The sequence below is a fragment of the Eubalaena glacialis genome, chromosome 7, assembly GCF_028564815.1.
Source record: "Eubalaena glacialis isolate mEubGla1 chromosome 7, mEubGla1.1.hap2.+ XY, whole genome shotgun sequence".
Taxonomy (NCBI): Eukaryota; Metazoa; Chordata; class Mammalia; order Artiodactyla; family Balaenidae; genus Eubalaena; species Eubalaena glacialis.
In genome coordinates this window covers 43,362,066-43,379,055 of record NC_083722.1, presented here as the reverse complement: position 1 = coordinate 43,379,055, position 16,990 = coordinate 43,362,066, and the positions used below count along the sequence as shown (strand labels likewise).

At 35.4% G+C, this 16,990-nt stretch overlaps 1 protein-coding gene across 3 annotated transcripts in view; it reads left to right on the top strand.

Moving 5' to 3' along the window:
• The window catches only part of HMGCLL1 (3-hydroxy-3-methylglutaryl-CoA lyase like 1), a 147,740-nt gene that overhangs the window by 58,906 nt on the left and 71,844 nt on the right, over window positions 1-16,990 (top strand). Inside the window, exons 4-5 of one of the 3 annotated variants that reach the window (XM_061195179.1) lie at window positions 8,144-8,239; window positions 10,420-10,568. The exons of 1 other annotated variant lie outside the window; for it this stretch is intronic. In XM_061195179.1, the coding sequence (XP_061051162.1) occupies window positions 8,144-8,239; window positions 10,420-10,568 (245 nt within the window). The remainder of the gene's footprint in view (window positions 1-8,143; window positions 8,240-10,419; window positions 10,569-16,990) is intronic. One more of the 3 variants, XM_061195180.1, reaches the window with a different exon arrangement.

The window sequence follows — 16,990 nt, the reverse complement described above, 5'->3', positions numbered from 1 at the left end:
ATGAGACTAGATATCAATTCCAGGAAAAGATCTGTAAAAAATACAAACACATGGAGGCTACACAATACACTACTTAATAACGAAGTGATCACTGAAGAAATCAAAGGGGAAATCAAAAAATACCTAGAAACAAATGACAATGGAGACACGACGATCCAAAACCTATGGGATGCAGCAAAAGCAGTTCTAAGAGGGAAGTTTATAGCAATACAAGCCTACATCAAGAAACAGGAAACATCTCGAATAAACAACCTAACCTTGCACCTAAAGCAATTAGAGAAAGAAGAACAAAAAAACCCCAAAGCTAGCAGAAGGAAAGAAATCATAAAGATCAGATCAGAAATAAATGAAAAAGAAATGAAGGAAACAATAGCAAAAATCAATGAAACTAAAAGCTGTTTCTTTGAGAAGATAAACAAAATTGATAAACCATTAGCCAGACTCATCAAGAGAAAAAAGGAGAAGACTCAAATTAATAGAATTAGAAATGAAAAAGGAGAAGTAACCACTGACACTGCAGAAATACAAACGATCATAAGAGATTACTACAAGCAACTCTATGCTAATAAAATGGACAACCTGGAAGAAATGGACAGATTCTTAGAAATGCACAACCTGCCGAGACTGAACCAGGAAGAAATAGAAAATATGAACAGACCAATCACAAGCACTGAAATTGAAACTGTGATTAAAAATCTTCCAACACACAAAAGCCCAGGACCAGATGGCTTCACAGGCGAATTCTATCAAACATTTAGAGAAGAGCTAACACCTATCCTTCTCAAACTCTTCCAAAATATAGCAGAGGGAGGAACACTCCCCAACTCATTCTACGAGGCCACCATCACCCTGATACCAAAACCAGGCAAAGATGTCACAAAGAAAGAAAACTACAGGCCAATATCACTGATGAACATAGATGCAAAAATCCTCAACAAAATACTAGCAAACAGAATCCAACAGCACATTAAAAGGATCATACACCATGATCAAGTGGGGTTTATTCCAGGAATGCAAGGATTCTTCAATATACGCAAATCAATCAACGTGATACATCATATTAACAAATTGAAGGAGAAAAACCATATGATCATCTCAATAGATGCAGAGAAAGCTTTCGACAAAATTCAACACCCATTTATGATAAAAGTCCTGCAGAAAGTAGGCATAGAGGGAACTTTCCTCAACATAATAAAGGCCGTATATGACAAACCCACAGCCAACATTGTCCTCAATGGTGAAAAACTGAAACCATTTCCACTAAGATCAGGAACAAGACAAGGTTGCCCACTCTCACCACTATTATTCAACATAGTTTTGGAAGTGTTAGCCACAGCAATCAGAGACGAAAAAGAAATAAAAGGAATCCAAATCGGAAAAGAAGAAGTAAAGCTGTCACTGTTTGCAGATGACATGATACTATACATAGAGAATCCAAAAGATGCTACCAGAAAACTACTAGAGCTAATCAATGAATTTGGTAAAGTAGCAGGATACAAAATTAATGCACAGAAATCTCTTGCATTCCTGTATACTAATGATGAAAAATCTGAAAGTGAAATTAAGAAAACACTCCCGTTTACCATTGCAACAAAAAGAATAAAATACCTAGGAATAAACCTACCTAAGGAGACAAAAGACCTGTATGCAGAAAATTATAGGACACTGATGAAAGAAATTAAAGATGATACAAATAGATGGAGAGATATACCATGTTCTTGGATTGGAAGAATAAACATTGTGAAAATGACTCTGCTACCCAAAGCAATCTACAGATTCAATGCAATCCCTATCAAACTACCACTGGCATTTTTCACAGAACTAGAACAAAAAATTTCACAATTTGTATGGAAACACAAAAGACCCCGAATAGCCAAAGCAATCTTGAGAACGAAAAATGGAGCTGGAGGAATCAGGCTCCCTGACTTCAGACTATATTACAAAGCTACAGTAATCAAGACAGTTTGGTACTGGCACAAAAACAGAAATATAGATCAATGGAACAGGATAGAAAGCCCAGAGATAAGCCCACGCACATATGGTCACCTTATCTTTGATAAAGGAGGCAAGCATATACAGTGGAGAAAAGACAGCCTCTTCAATAAGTGGTGCTGGGAAAATTGGACAGGTACATGTAAAAGTATGAAATTAGAACACTCCCTAACACCATACACAAAAATAAACTCAAAATGGATTAAAGACCTAAGTGTAAGGCCAGACACTATCAAACTCTTAGAGGAAAACATAGGCAGAACACTGTATGACATAAGTCACAGCAAGATCCTTTTTGACCCAGGTCCTAGAGAAATGGAAATAAAAACACAAATAAACAAATGGGACCTAATGAAACTTAAAAGCTTTTGCACAGCAAAGGAAACCATAAACAAGACCAAAAGACAACCCTCAGAATGGGAGAAAATATTTGCAAATGAAGCAACGGACAAAGGATTAATCTCCAAGATTTACAAGCAGCTCATGCAGCTCAATAACAAAAAAACAAACAACCCAATCCAAAAATGGGCAGAAGACCTAAATAGACATTTCTCCAAGGAAGAGATACAGATTGCCAACAGACACATGAAAGAATGCTCAACATCATTAATCATCAGAGAAATGCAAATCAAAACTACAATGAGGTATCATCTCACACCGGTCAGAATGGCCATCATCAAAAAATCTAGAAACAATAAATGCTGGAGAGGGTGTGGAGAAAAGGGAACACTCTTGCACTGTTGGTGGGAATGTAAATTGATACAGCCACTATGGAGAACAGTATGGAGGTTCCTTAAAAAACTAAAAATAGAACTACCATACGACCCAGCAATCCCACTACTGGGCATATACCCTGAGAAAACCATAATCCAGAAAGAGTCATGTACCAAAATATTCATTGCAGCTCTGTTTACAATAGCCAGGACATGGAAGCAACCTAGGTGTCCATCATCGGATGAATGGATAAAGAAGATGTGGTACATATATACAATGGAATATTACTCAGCCATAAAAAGAAATGAAATGGAGGTGTTTGTAATGAGGTGGATGGAGTTAGAGTCTGTCATACAGAGTGAAGTAAGTCAGAAAGAGAAAAACAAATACAGTATGCTAACACATATATATGGAATCTAAGGGAAAAAAAAAAAAAAGAGGTCATGAAGAACCTAGTGGCAAGATGGGAATAAAGACACAGACCTACTAGAGAATGGACTTGAGGTTATGGGGAGGGGGAGGGGTGAGATGTGATAGGGTGAGAGAGTGTCATGGACATATATACACTACCAAATGTAAAATAGATAACTAGTGGGAAGCAGCCGCATAGCACAGGGAGATCAGCTCGGTGCTTTGTGACCACCTAGAGGGGTGGGATAGGGAGGGTGGGAGGGAGGGAGATGCAAGAGGGAAGAGATATGGCAACATATGTATATGTGTAACTGATTCACTTTGTTGTAAAGCAGAAGCTAGCACACCATTGTAAAGCAATTATACTTCAATAAAGATGTTTAAAAAAAAAAAAAAAAAAAACAATGCTTAAACTATATTTTAGCCATTGCTGTTGTCTGGAGAACACATTGAAAGCATAAATATTTAGGAGAGATTATTGTATTCAGATAATGACAAAGTATTAGTAAAATGTCTAAATATGTGTAATGTGGCATGTCCAAATATAATCACCCCATGATAGAGTTAGTAGCAAGTAAAATAAAAGCTCTAAATAAAAGCTCTAAAAATTACATTCTAATTTTTGTGATGCTTTGCATATCTTTAAGATGCTTGCAAATTGTTGCACAATTATTGTGACTATTTGAATCCATATCAAAATTTGGATACCTAGAACAATTGATTCACCATGGTATAGCCTGTTTGATTGGCTAGGTAGGTATGGCCATTCACACACCGTGACCAGATGATGGCAAATCCTGTTACTAACCAAATAATGGGAATTTTTATGATCTTAAATGAAAAGTTACAGCAAAATCTTAAAAATATGTTAATTCAAACCAGATGTAGAAAGATTTTGTTAAGATGTCAAAATAGTACTGTAAAGGAATAGTGCTATTATTATTTGACTAATAGTTAAACTTTAGACATTAAAATAACATCAAGATTGAAGTATAATATAAACTCTTTGAGTAAAAAAATAAAGTAAAGCAAGGATTTTATACCTTTAATTGAAACCTGCTCTATTTTATTCACTGTAATAAAATTATATCCTATCATGATTTCCTAAAGCTCTTTACATAATTGTCTTTATTGACCAAATTTAGACAGAATACTATTATGTCTTAAATTACCTCATTATAGTGTGGCTGTTTTTAAAAAGGGAAATGTTCTGATTTGTTGGATTCTAATTAATGTATTTATCATAATTTCATTAAGATATCTTCAATGATTATCAAAGTTTAGCTTTCATGACCTGGGAATTTGGTTACTGTCATCTCTGCTTATTTTCTAGTTCTGCTGACTGAAATATCTATTAAGTCACAGTTTAATTACATAAATTTCTACATAATGATTCAAGATTTTTGTTAAACTACATATAGAGTAAAATAATCACTTACAGGTTAATATGACCTATATTTCTTGAAGATTAAAATTTGTCTTGTCTCCTTCATGCTGTGATGCACTGCCATACCTTATTCTCTAACTGCATATTGATTTGAGAAGCACTCTTTATTGATTTCTGTTGTCATGTTAATGTAAATGTGTCTCATAAATAAACATACTGTGTTTAGTTAGACATAAGTATTAGTAATATCAATGAACATTATTCTCTAGTAAGAGTGTTTTAGATTTCATTACAATGTCCTAAAACTAGCAGTAACTTTACTTGTCTTTCTGATTGAAATTAGGAATAAGTGCTCTAAATTTTTTATGATAATTTGTGAGTGCATGTTTGCATGTACATGTGTGTGAGAGAGAGAGACACAGAGAGACAGAGAGAGACAGCGCTCACACTCTAGCCTCAGACACAAAGGCTAAATTCGTGGATATATAATCAAGAACTGTGTTGAAATCTGCACAAATGTTAACTATTTTAAAAAGAAGTTATAAAAGAGTGAGGATTACATTTTTGAGTAAAGTCACCTTCCTTATACTACCAGCCACTGTGTCCTATTAATTTTTCTCTGGTAGTTCCATTCCCAGTGCCATTTCTCTGCAGTGGAACTTGTCACAAGCTGCATCCTCACCATTACCTGAGAATTGCCTCTCTTTTCTCTTGACTGCCCTCTGCGCCTCTCCCAAGTTAATCTTTCTAAAATATTGCGTCTATCCCAGTCTTCCCTTGCTAATTCAGCACCCACTCTTCATGGCTTTCTATTGTCTTCACAATAAATCCTGAATTTTTAGAATAATGTGAACCTAACTCAAGACACATCACAGTGTGTGGTCCCCTGTCTTAATTTATAATCTATTTCTTGATTGTTTGCCAATAATCTTTTCTAGCCGGATAGTGTATTCCTACTGCTACACCCACCTCTTCCTCTTTTCCAACCCTATTGATTTTTCAGTGTTTCAGCCTTTATGGCTTTGTAATGAATTATCTGAGAATTTTTTATAAAATTATTTATTTATTTATTTATTTTTGGCTGTGTTGGGTCTTCGTTTCTGTGCGAGGGCTTTCTCCAGTTGCGGCAAGTGGGGGCCACTTTTCAACGCGGTGCGCAGGCCTCTCACTGTCGCGGCCTCTCTTGTTGCGGAGCACAGGCTCCAGACGCGCAGGCTCAGTAGTCGTGGCTCACGGGCCCAGCTGCTCCGTGGCATGTGGGATCTTCCCAGACCAGGGCTCGAGCCCGTGTCCCCTGCATTGGCAGGCAGATTCTCAACCACTACTCCACCAGGGAAGCCCTATCTGAGAATTTAGTGGTGTCAATAAACATTTTCCATGCTCATCAAATCTTAGGGTCAGAATTTGAACAGGGTACAGGAGCAAAGTTGTCTCTGGTACACAAAGTCTGGGGCCTCAGGCTGAATCATCTGGAGCTCCTTCAATCACAAGTTTAAGGGTTAGGGTTAGGGTTACGGTTAGGGTTAAGGTTAGGATTAGGATTAGTGTTGACTGTTGGCCGGGGGCTCACCTCCTCTTCACATGGGGCTCTCCATGTGGGCCTCTTCCTGTGGCTGCTCTGCAGGAGCTAGTTTTTCTCAGAGCAGATCAGCTGACTTTCCCATAGTGGCTTCCCCCAAGGAGAAAGCCATATAGAAGCTCTATCCTTTTTCACAAGCTAGCCTCATAATTCACGTGGCATTATTTTTGCTATGCTCTATTGGTTGGAGCAATCACAAGCCTGCCTAGGTTCAAGTGGATGATAAATAGCATCCATTTCTTCATGGAGATCGGTGAGGTTTTGGAAGAACACGTGGGATTGGAAATACTGCTGTGGCCATTTAAAAAAATTGTCATTATGTCATATTAGGGACTGTAGTTCTTATCCCATATACTCTTTTAAACTTTCCTAGATTAGTATAGGCCCTGCCAACCTTTCCCCATGCTGAACTCTTATAAACTGTGCTCTTGTTCACAACCAGTATATTTTTTTGAATTGTTAACTTTCCTAGTGCATCTCTTTGATCTCCCCAACTATATTGCAAATTACTCAGTGCAAGGACGTTACTTTCCAGTGTTTATATTTCCCACAGGGCCTAGCATAGGGCTTTGGACACAGTTAATGTTCAATAAACCTCTGGGTTAAAGTAAAATAGGCTTAGAATAAAATAAGCTTTGGCTTTTATGCATTGTAGATGTCTGTGGTGGATGGTCTTTGTGAAGGATGCAGCTATGGGGTGGGCAATGGTGGCTGTTGATCTCTAAGAAATAAGTGAACAAGAATCACATTTTAGACAAAATTAAATGTGTTTGGATTGAATGAAACATGAAAGCTTAAGTGTCAACAAGGCATGATGGCAGTCAGTGGGAAGTGCTTTTTTGCATCTTAAGTATTTAATTTTAAATTTAAAATGTATTTAAAAATTCATTTAATTATTCCAAATAATAATCATTGAAAGTATTAAATTGAATTCTACTGGCATTTAACTCAGAGTCAATAAGACCAATGGACCAGTAAGAGTAAATATTGTAACATTTCACATTTTAAAAAAAATGTGTAGCTATGCTAATAAAAGCATTTATACTCTAATTTACTTTTATTTCCTTTTAAATTAAAAACAATACATGCTTATTTTAACAAGTCAAGGTATATAGAGAAAAAACAAGTCTTCCCTCAACCATTCCCATACTGAAGATACAAAGTTTGGTTTGGTGTGTGTTTTTACAGCTTTCTCCATGTTCATTGTGTATACTTTTCATTGTTTATATATTATTCCTTATATTTATTGTTCATGCCATAATTTATTATTCTTCAATATGCAAAGCTCATGGTTATGTCAATGGTAATTTCTCTATGTGATGATTATGGGATTTGATCATAAGTTATTGCTCTAGGAGGCTAAATTATAGACTTTATAGCAAACTGGTAAATTTGATATTTTAATTCAAATTTGGCTTTTTTTAAATAGATTCATAGAAAATATACAAAATAAAGTTTTTGTAGGATGAGTTTCCTGCTATGTGCTCCATTGTATTTATATGTTCACATTATAAGAACAAATAGTAACTCAAGGATAGAACTACGTAAAGCATTATGACTGTTACTAACTAAAACCAATAATATACTAGGGTCTCAGCCTTGTTAAATTCTTCTAATGGACATGTGTAATTTATGCTTTACTAAATATTGTAAAATTTCATATGTTAAAAATTATTTGGACGTAAAATTTTCATGTGGAAGGTAAATGTACAGCCTATGGCCTTTCAAACTCTTCCCACTATCAGGGGTATTGGAGTCTTGACCATAAAATGAAAGGAGGAGAATAGAGATCAGTCAAGGGAAAACACCAGAGTTCAGAATTCCTGACTGTCTGTAATCAGTCACTTAACCAGATCCTGTTATGTGAGGACGTTACACCCAGATCTAGTTATTATGTATTTATGACATTGAGAACTACTTATCTGGCATGGTTTTGCTATTTCAAACATGAATTGATAGAATATAATTGCTTGTATTATTATAACCTCCTGAAAAACTAAAAACATGCTTGATAGAATATTCCAAGTCCCATATCTCTATATAACTATTATGTATTTAAGATGGCAGATCACACTGAAGTGATGAAGGGCATTCGTCAATATCCAGGAATTCGATATCCTGTCCTTACTCCTAATCTTCAGGGTTTCCACCGTGCTGTAAGTGTGCTACTAATTTTTCTAAAACTGATAAGCTTCTTGTTGTAAAGATCTTTTCAAAGTTAAATTGGTGTGATATGTGACTCCCTTGTTATCCTGCATAAACACTATCACTAATACCCGTAATGCAGGTACATGGAGATCAGTGACCTTGTGGCATTGTTGGGACTAAAATGCTCCACGTAATGGCTCTTCCAGTCTAACCATTCAAGAATTAAAACACAGAAACACAATTACCATTTTGATGAAATTCTTTTGAAAGTATATTTTGTGCTCCCCACTTAAACAAGGAATACAAAATATAACAAAGATTTCCCAATACGATATTATAATTATTAATATTATTGTAGTGGATAATTATTTTTGTCACTTTTTCTGAGGTTGCTGTTGTTCCCGCCCTCTACATGGAGCTAATCACTGTCTTTGGAATTGCCTCTACCAACTTCCCTTATTTGTCTTCCGGTTTGTTTCTTCCAATCCTATGTGCCTTGGGAATTTATATGCCAAGAAGCTTTCGTAATTACACATACTAGAAGAATCAGTGTAGTTTTAAGTAAAAGCTTGAGGTGTTATGCTTACATGGCTTTATTGTAAAAGTTGAGCAACAGCTATTTTTGGTGTTAATGGATATTTTTCACTTTTGTATTTGTGACTGGGTTGCATGAAGTTGAAATTGTGGGTGCTAGTTGGCGTATCACCTGTTAGTGTATCTTGTGAAACCACTTTTCTTTTATTTGAATTAATACAAATTTTTTCACATTGTAAAGAAAGACAGAGGCCTTTTAAGAAATTATAAATATTGCTGTCATCCGGTCCTAAAGAAGTTGGGAATGTAACCACCTTGAGAAAGATATGAGAGTATACCCTCAGGGTAGCTTAGAAAGTAATAGGAGAAACCTTGGCTTGGGAGTCAGGCAAGCCTGTGTTTGAAACATGGCCCCAGAACTTTTACTAGCCTTGGGACCTCCTATTAGTGTTTTAGCCTCTTTGAGCCGCAGTTTTCTTATCTGTAAAATCGCCATAATAATACTTCATTTACAAGATTGTTTGTGGATTAGAAATAGGGCATGCAAAATACAACACCAGCACATAGTAGGTGTTCAATAAATAGTACTTTAATTTAGTTAAATTAAAAAAAAATTTTTAAAGTGAAGTATAGTTGATTTACAATGTGTTCATTTCTGCTGTACAGCCAAGTGATTCAGTTACATATATATATATATATATATGTTCTTTTTTAATATTCTTTTCCATTATGGTTTATCATAAGATACTGAATATAGCTCCCTGTGCTATACAGTAGGAACTTGTTTATCCACAGAATTTTAATTTTAAAGGTTAAAATTTATTTTGGATGGAAAAGTGGAAACCAGTATTTTTTTTTTAAATGTTGGAGGAGAGATGACAGAATTTTTTTTCTTAATGTATTAATAGGGTATCAGAGAGAAAGGGGAATCTAGGTACAGTGCTAGAGATATATTAATAGAAAGTCTTAAAAATCCAGCTGGAAAACTAGGAGGCTTGACGTTGAAAACAAGCACTGGGAAGCCTGGAGGGAGGAGAGAAGATGGCCAAAGGGCAAAAGGGAGAATTGATTAGGTCGACATTTTGGATTTGAAGACTGGCAAGAGGATTAAGGTCTTAAGACATGCAATAGTTTGGTTGTCACAGTCAAGGTATGAAACAGTGGAAGTGAGGTTAAGACATAGGGAGAAAATTTGGAGCAAAATCTAAATGATGACTTGGAAAAATATTTTTCTGTTGGATGGTAAGAAGAGAAGAAAAACAAAGCATTTACTAGCCTCAATTTTAATAATTGGGTAAAAATAAAGTTTTCCATCGATATCAAGAGGTTTCATTGGGGTGCTAGTATTTTCCATAATTAAGGTTAAAATATTGCTGAGGATAACTTTTAGGAAAGGCAAGATTAAATTGGAACATCATCATTGTATATTCTGTGATTTATAAGTGTTGTAGTTTGTGGAATTATTGTGCTATCATAAAATATTTTTACATTTCAAAAGGGTGTATGCAGCAAGTTGAGAGAAATCTAATTTTAAATTTTAAGGAGAATGTTAAAGAATTCAAGTATCCCTTTATAGAGTAGTTAACATTGCTTCTGCTGCTCTTGTTTATGTTTTTGGAATTACTAGCTTTGGCCTTTGATTTGTATTTTTCAGGTTGCTGCAGGAGCCACTGAGATCTCCGTTTTTGGTGCTGCCTCTGAACCCTTTAGCAAGAAGAATATTAACTGTGCTATTGAAGAAAGTATGGAGAAGTTTGAGGAGGTCGTTAAGTCTGCAAGACACATGAATATTCCAACACGAGGGTACTTATGAAATTCCACAAATTCTATTTAGTTCATTAACATCAATTGTTAAAGCTCTTTATGAACTATCTAGACGTTGTTTTATGACATATAACAATATACATAGGGTATCTTATTTATACCCTGATCTTATGTGATCGGGGCCATGATTATATACTTATTACTATAACTACCTCATTAATATCAGCTGATAATTATGAGGGCGTATCTAGCCCTTATGTTGTCATGCATTTGAGGTCAGAGGGACCAACATCGGAACTGACATTGTTACTCATTTTATTAATTTCAAATTATCCAAATGTACCCATTTTTGGATCACAGCCTAGTGTAAATGGATAGATTGTTATGAACTCATAGTAGCATTTGGAAAGGAATCATCTAATGCGGTTTCCAAATTTAAAAATTTTTTTAAGAACCATTCTTTTTCTTCAAAGAATATATTGTACAGAAATTCAATAGATTATGTAAAACGTAAAATTGAGAACTGCACTGGGGCGCTGGGCCCATCATTCCACCCATTCAGCCTCCCCTTAACAGCTGACTTCCAGGTTTTCTCTGTGTGGCCCCCAAAGCAAAATTATTTGGGGAAGGAGAAGAGAGAGGAAACTGGTTTGGTTCTTGCCTGCTTTCAGGCCAGCAGGGGAGCATCTAGTACAAACAGGCTCTATACTCAGGCCCATGTCTGTGAAATGTATAATAAATTCATTGTTACTTAAGAAAAAGTTTCTCAGACATTAGCTAATTTTCTATTTTTATAATTATGGAGATATGATAAACATGCCATATCACCTTCATAAATTAAAATGCATAGTGTTTGTAACAGAAGGCTGAGTGCTGTCACTGGGCTTAGATGCTGGTTGTATTTCCTATGGTTGAAGTGAGCAAAGTTCATAGTGGCAAGAAAGATTCAGTCATTAATGAGAAAGACAAATGGATCCAATTTGGAGTGACTGGATTAGAAAAGGATTGGAATTCAACCAAGGTCATTTGGAGAGCAAGTAGAAATAGATTACACCATAGTTAGCTATCTTGTTGGTTTTCTTCCTTTTTTTTTAACTTCTTTTTCCTTTCTCCTTAGTAAATTTCCAACATGACTTTTTAAAGATATAAAGATATTTTTGTAACTGACATGCATGCATAACATGCAGAGGGCGTGCAAGAAAGTTTAAAAACCAAGATAATGTATTTCCATAGACAGAAAATAAAGGATGTCTGTTCTTAAGGCAAAAGTTACATAACCACCATCAAAAAGGAGAGATATCCTATAAGTTTCTAAATTCAAACATACGTAAGTTGCTTTGTCTCTCTTCCCTTTAAAAGAAAGGAACAAATGAAGAAGCTGTTCTTCTATTTCAATTTATGTTTAAATGTGGAGTAAAGTAATTCACATTGGAAAGTTGAAAAAACACAAAACTCTAAGAAGTCAGGTACATGTAAGCTTATGCTTCAAATGGGAAGTGTTTTTCTTTAAATGTTGAAAGATGGATGTGAACAAATTATATAATAACAAATTTTATCATTTTAGTTTTTTATAAAAGAGAATAGGTAACTTAATAAGGCTAATAGAAACCCTAACTCCCCTTTAATACTGATTGCTGAACATTTAATATTGTACTATCAATAAAGAAACTTCTAACCATGTTACAACCTAAGAAGTTTTTCAGGCTTTGATAAGAAGAGTACAGAAGTGCTGATGGACGAGAACTCACCCACAGCCAAATGAAATCAGTGAAAGTACATCAGAGACTTATTGTAGTTATACTGTAGACAGATGTATGTTTTCCAACGCAGACTTCCTTCCTTTGGAGCACAAGCCCTTGATTTTCTGAAACACTAGTCATTTTTAGAACTATGCCTTCGGATGGATGGATATGAGTTCACTATTTGTGCAGTTGAAAATTATCTTCTCTCCCAAACTTTTACAGAGTTTAAATTAGATTTTATTTTCACTGGCAATCTAGATGGTAGGTACTCATTATTAAAAGTTATAGGCCATTGGTACTCATTTAAGGGAAAGAGCCATGCTCAACTAGTTGAACCTGAAGTAGATGCTTCAGCCAGTGTTACTATGGCAACAGCTGCATCAACATGGATCATCACCCAGAAAATGTATATCACCAGCTGCTGTCAGATTTAAAGGCCATGAGGCAGGACACATTTTATAAAGGCTCACTAAAGACATTTAAGCTTCTGTAAAAACAGTAAACTTTCATATGTTCTAAATAGCAGCTTTTATTAAAATTATGAAGGCTGTTGTTTGTTTCCTCCCTTCCCGGAAACACACACATACATATGCCTATGTACATGTTTTTATACATGCTCCAAACTTTATGTAACATATGGGACACATTGGGGAAAGACATGGTGCCAGATGGTTGACATAAAATGCAGAGTCAGCTAACTACTGCTGCACATACATTGTATGTGAGTGAGCAATGAAATGTCTACATTTTGGACTTCATTCTTTAATGTGTATTTCACATATGTTTAAAAAATGTAGGTTATTTTTCTCTTATCTGTTAAATTTTGAAAACATTAAAAAGACAGAGAAAAATAGCAGCCTGTTATAAATTTAATCACTTTCTTTCTTTTTATCAATGGCATTTATTGAAAGAATTATCTCTTGGTTTGTCAAAATCTGTTTAAAATTGAAATCCCTCAGATATGAAGTAGTGTTCTCATCTATCATATAAGGCATTCAGGTTTTTTTTTTTTCTTTTTTTTTTGTTGTTGTTTAATTTTTTAATTTAATTTTATTTATTTTTGTATACAGCAGGTCCTTATTAGTCATCAATTTTATACACATCAGTGTATACATGTCAATCCCAATTCCCCAATTCAGGCATTCAGGTTTTATTCCTTTTTGTTTGAAGTATCAGCTTCTCTTTAATGATGTCACAAGAATCACATGCTCATTCTTCTTGTGAAAATATTAATTTAAAAAGGAAACTATCTCTAAGGTGCCTTATTCATTTCATTATTAGATGCTTATAAACATGTTATAAATTCACAAAGTCAGCAAGTGTGCATATCAAAGCAATGTGCTTTTACATGATTACATCTTAGGCCTCTTCTATAAAGTGGCCTAGAATAATCTGATCCATGATTAACTTCCTGAAAGTCTGAGCCTACTGAAAGTTGAAAGAAGTCGACTGATAACATTTTTAGGAGCCAAACAAAATTATTCACCTACTGTTAAAAAAAATACAAATTGCAAAAATATTTCACTGTGAACTGTCAATGCTGAATATATTCTCAAATTCCCAGAAAAAGTAGACATACAAAATAATGAGAAGGAAGAATAAAAAGCAAGTTAGCGATTAAACTAATATAGACGGCCATAGATAACTTTTAGGTATGGAAAAACAAAGACAGTTTTAGAATGCGATAATGTTTTGCAATGTGATTAATATTGATAGATATTTTGGAGGAGACAAGGAATCAGGTTTTCATAGAACCATAATGAGTCTAAGGTTCATATTTTATATAGCTCTTCACCTACTGTCACCTTCATCACCTACTTTCTTCTTATACAAAACCAATGAAAACCCAATCGGTTTTTAAATGTTTCTGAATAAAATTATATCTTTTTTTTTTTTTTTTTTTTTTTTTAAAAACATCTTTATTGAAGTATAATTGCTTTACAATGGTGTGCTAGCTTCTGCTTTACAACAAAGTGAATCAGTTACACATATACATATGTTGCCATATCTCTTCCCTCTTGCATCTCCCTCCCTCCCACCCTCCCTATCCCACCCCTCTAGGTGGTCACAAAGCACCGAGCTGATCTCCCTGTGCTATGCGGCTGCTTCCCACTAGTTATCTATTTTACATTTGGTAGTGTATATATGTCCATGACACTCTCTCACCCTGTCACATCTCACCCCTCCCCCTCCCCATATCCTCAAGTCCATTCTCTAGTAGGTCTGTGTCTTTATTCCCATCTTGCCACTAGGTTCTTCATGACCTCTTTTTTTTTTTTTCCCTTAGATTCCATATATATGTGTTAGCATACTGTATTTGTTTTTCTCTTTCTGACTTACTTCACTCTGTATGACAGACTCTAACTCCATCCACCTCATTACAAACACCTCCATTTCATTTCTTTTTATGGCTGAGTAATATTCCATTGTATATATGTGCCACATCTTCTTTATCCATTCATCCGATGATGGACACCTAGGTTGCTTCCATGTCCTGGCTATTGTAAACAGAGCTGCAATGAATATTTTGGTACATGACTCTTTCTGAATTATGGTTTTCTCAGGGTATATGCCCAGTAGTGGGATTGCTGGGTCATATGGTAGTTCTATTTTTAGTTTTTTAAGGAACCTCCATACTGTTCTCCATAGTGGCTGTATCAATTTACATTCCCACCAACAGTGCAAGAGTGTTCCCTTTTCTCCACACCCTCTCCAGCATTTATTGTTTCTAGATTTTTTGATGATGGCCATTCTGACCGGTGTGAGATGATACCTCATTGTAGTTTTGATTTGCATTTCTCTAATGATTAATGATGTTGAGCATTCTTTCATGTGTCTGTTGGCAATCTGTATCTCTTCTTTGGAGAAATGTCTATTTAGGTCTTCTGCCCATTTTTGGATTGGGTTGTTTGTTTTTTTGTTATTGAGCTGCATGAGCTGCTTGTAAATCTTGGAGATTAATCCTTTGTCCGTTGCTTCATTTGCAAATATTTTCTCCCATTCTGAGGGTTGTCTTTTGGTCTTGTTTATGGTTTCCTTTGCTGTGCAAAAGCTTTTAAGTTTCATTAGGTCCCATTTGTTTATTTGTGTTTTTATTTCCATTTCTCTAGGACCTGGGTCAAAAAGGATCTTGCTGTGACTTATGTCATACAGTGTTCTGCCTATGTTTTCCTCTAAGAGTTTGATAGTGTCTGGCCTTACACTTAGGTCTTTAATCCATTTTGAGTTTATTTTTGTGTATGGTGTTAGGGAGTGTTCTAATTTCATACTTTTACATGTACCTGTCCAATTTTCCCAGCACCACTTATTGAAGAGGCTGTCTTTTCTCCACTGTATATGCTTGCCTCCTTTATCAAAGATAAGGTGACCATATGTGCGTGGGCTTATCTCTGGGCTTTCTATCCTGTTCCATTGATCTATATTTCTGTTTTTGTGCCAGTACCAAACTGTCTTGATTACTGTAGCTTTGTAATATAGTCTGAAGTCAGGGAGCCTGATTCCTCCAGCTCCATTTTTCGTTCTCAAGATTGCTTTGGCTATTCGGGGTCTTTTGTGTTTCCATACAAATTGTGAAATTTTTTGTTCTAGTTCTGTGAAAAATGCCAGTGGTAGTTTGATAGGGATTGCATTGAATCTGTAGATTGCTTTGGGTAGCAGAGTCATTTTCACAATGTTTATTCTTCCAATCCAAGAACATGGTATATCTCTCCATCTATTTGTATCATCTTTAATTTCTTTCATCAGTGTCCTATAATTTTCTGCATACAGGTCTTTTGTCTCCTTAGGTAGGTTTATTCCTAGGTATTTTATTCTTTTTGTTGCAATGGTAAACGGGAGTGTTTTCTTAATTTCACTTTCAGATTTTTCATCATTAGTATACAGGAATGCAAGAGATTTCTGTGCATTAATTTTGTATCCTGCTACTTTACCAAATTCATTGATTAGCTCTAGTAGTTTTCTGGTAGCATCTTTTGGATTCTCTATGTATAGTATCATGTCATCTGCAAACAGTGACAGCTTTACTTCTTCTTTTCCGATTTGGATTCCTTTTATTTCTTTTTCGTCTCTGATTGCTGTGGCTAACACTTCCAAAACTATGTTGAATAATAGTGGTGAGAGTGGGCAACCTTGTCTTGTTCCTGATCTTAGTGGAAATGGTTTCAGTTTTTCACCATTGAGGACAATGTTGGCTGTGGGTTTGTCATATACGGCCTTTATTATGTTGAGGAAAGTTCCCTCTATGCCTACTTTCTGCAGGACTTTTATCATAAATGGGTGTTGAATTTTGTCGAAAGCTTTCTCTGCATCTATTGAGATGATCATATGGTTTTTCTCCTTCAATTTGTTAATATGATGTATCACGTTGATTGATTTGCGTATATTGAAGAATCCTTGCATTCCTGGAATAAACCCCACTTGATCATGGTGTATGATCCTTTTAATGTGCTGTTGGATTCTGTTTGCTAGTATTTTGTTGAGGATTTTTGCATCTATGTTCATCAGTGATATTGGCCTGTAGTTTTCTTTCTTTGTGACATCTTTGCCTGGTTTTGGTATCAGGGTGATGGTGGCCTCGTAGAATGAGTTGGGGAGTGTTCCTCCCTCTGCAATATTTTGGAAGAGTTTGAGAAGGATAGGTGTTAGCTCTTCTCTAAATGTTTGATAGAATTCGCCTGTGAAGCCATCTGGTCCTGGGCTTTTGTGTGTTGGAAGATTTTT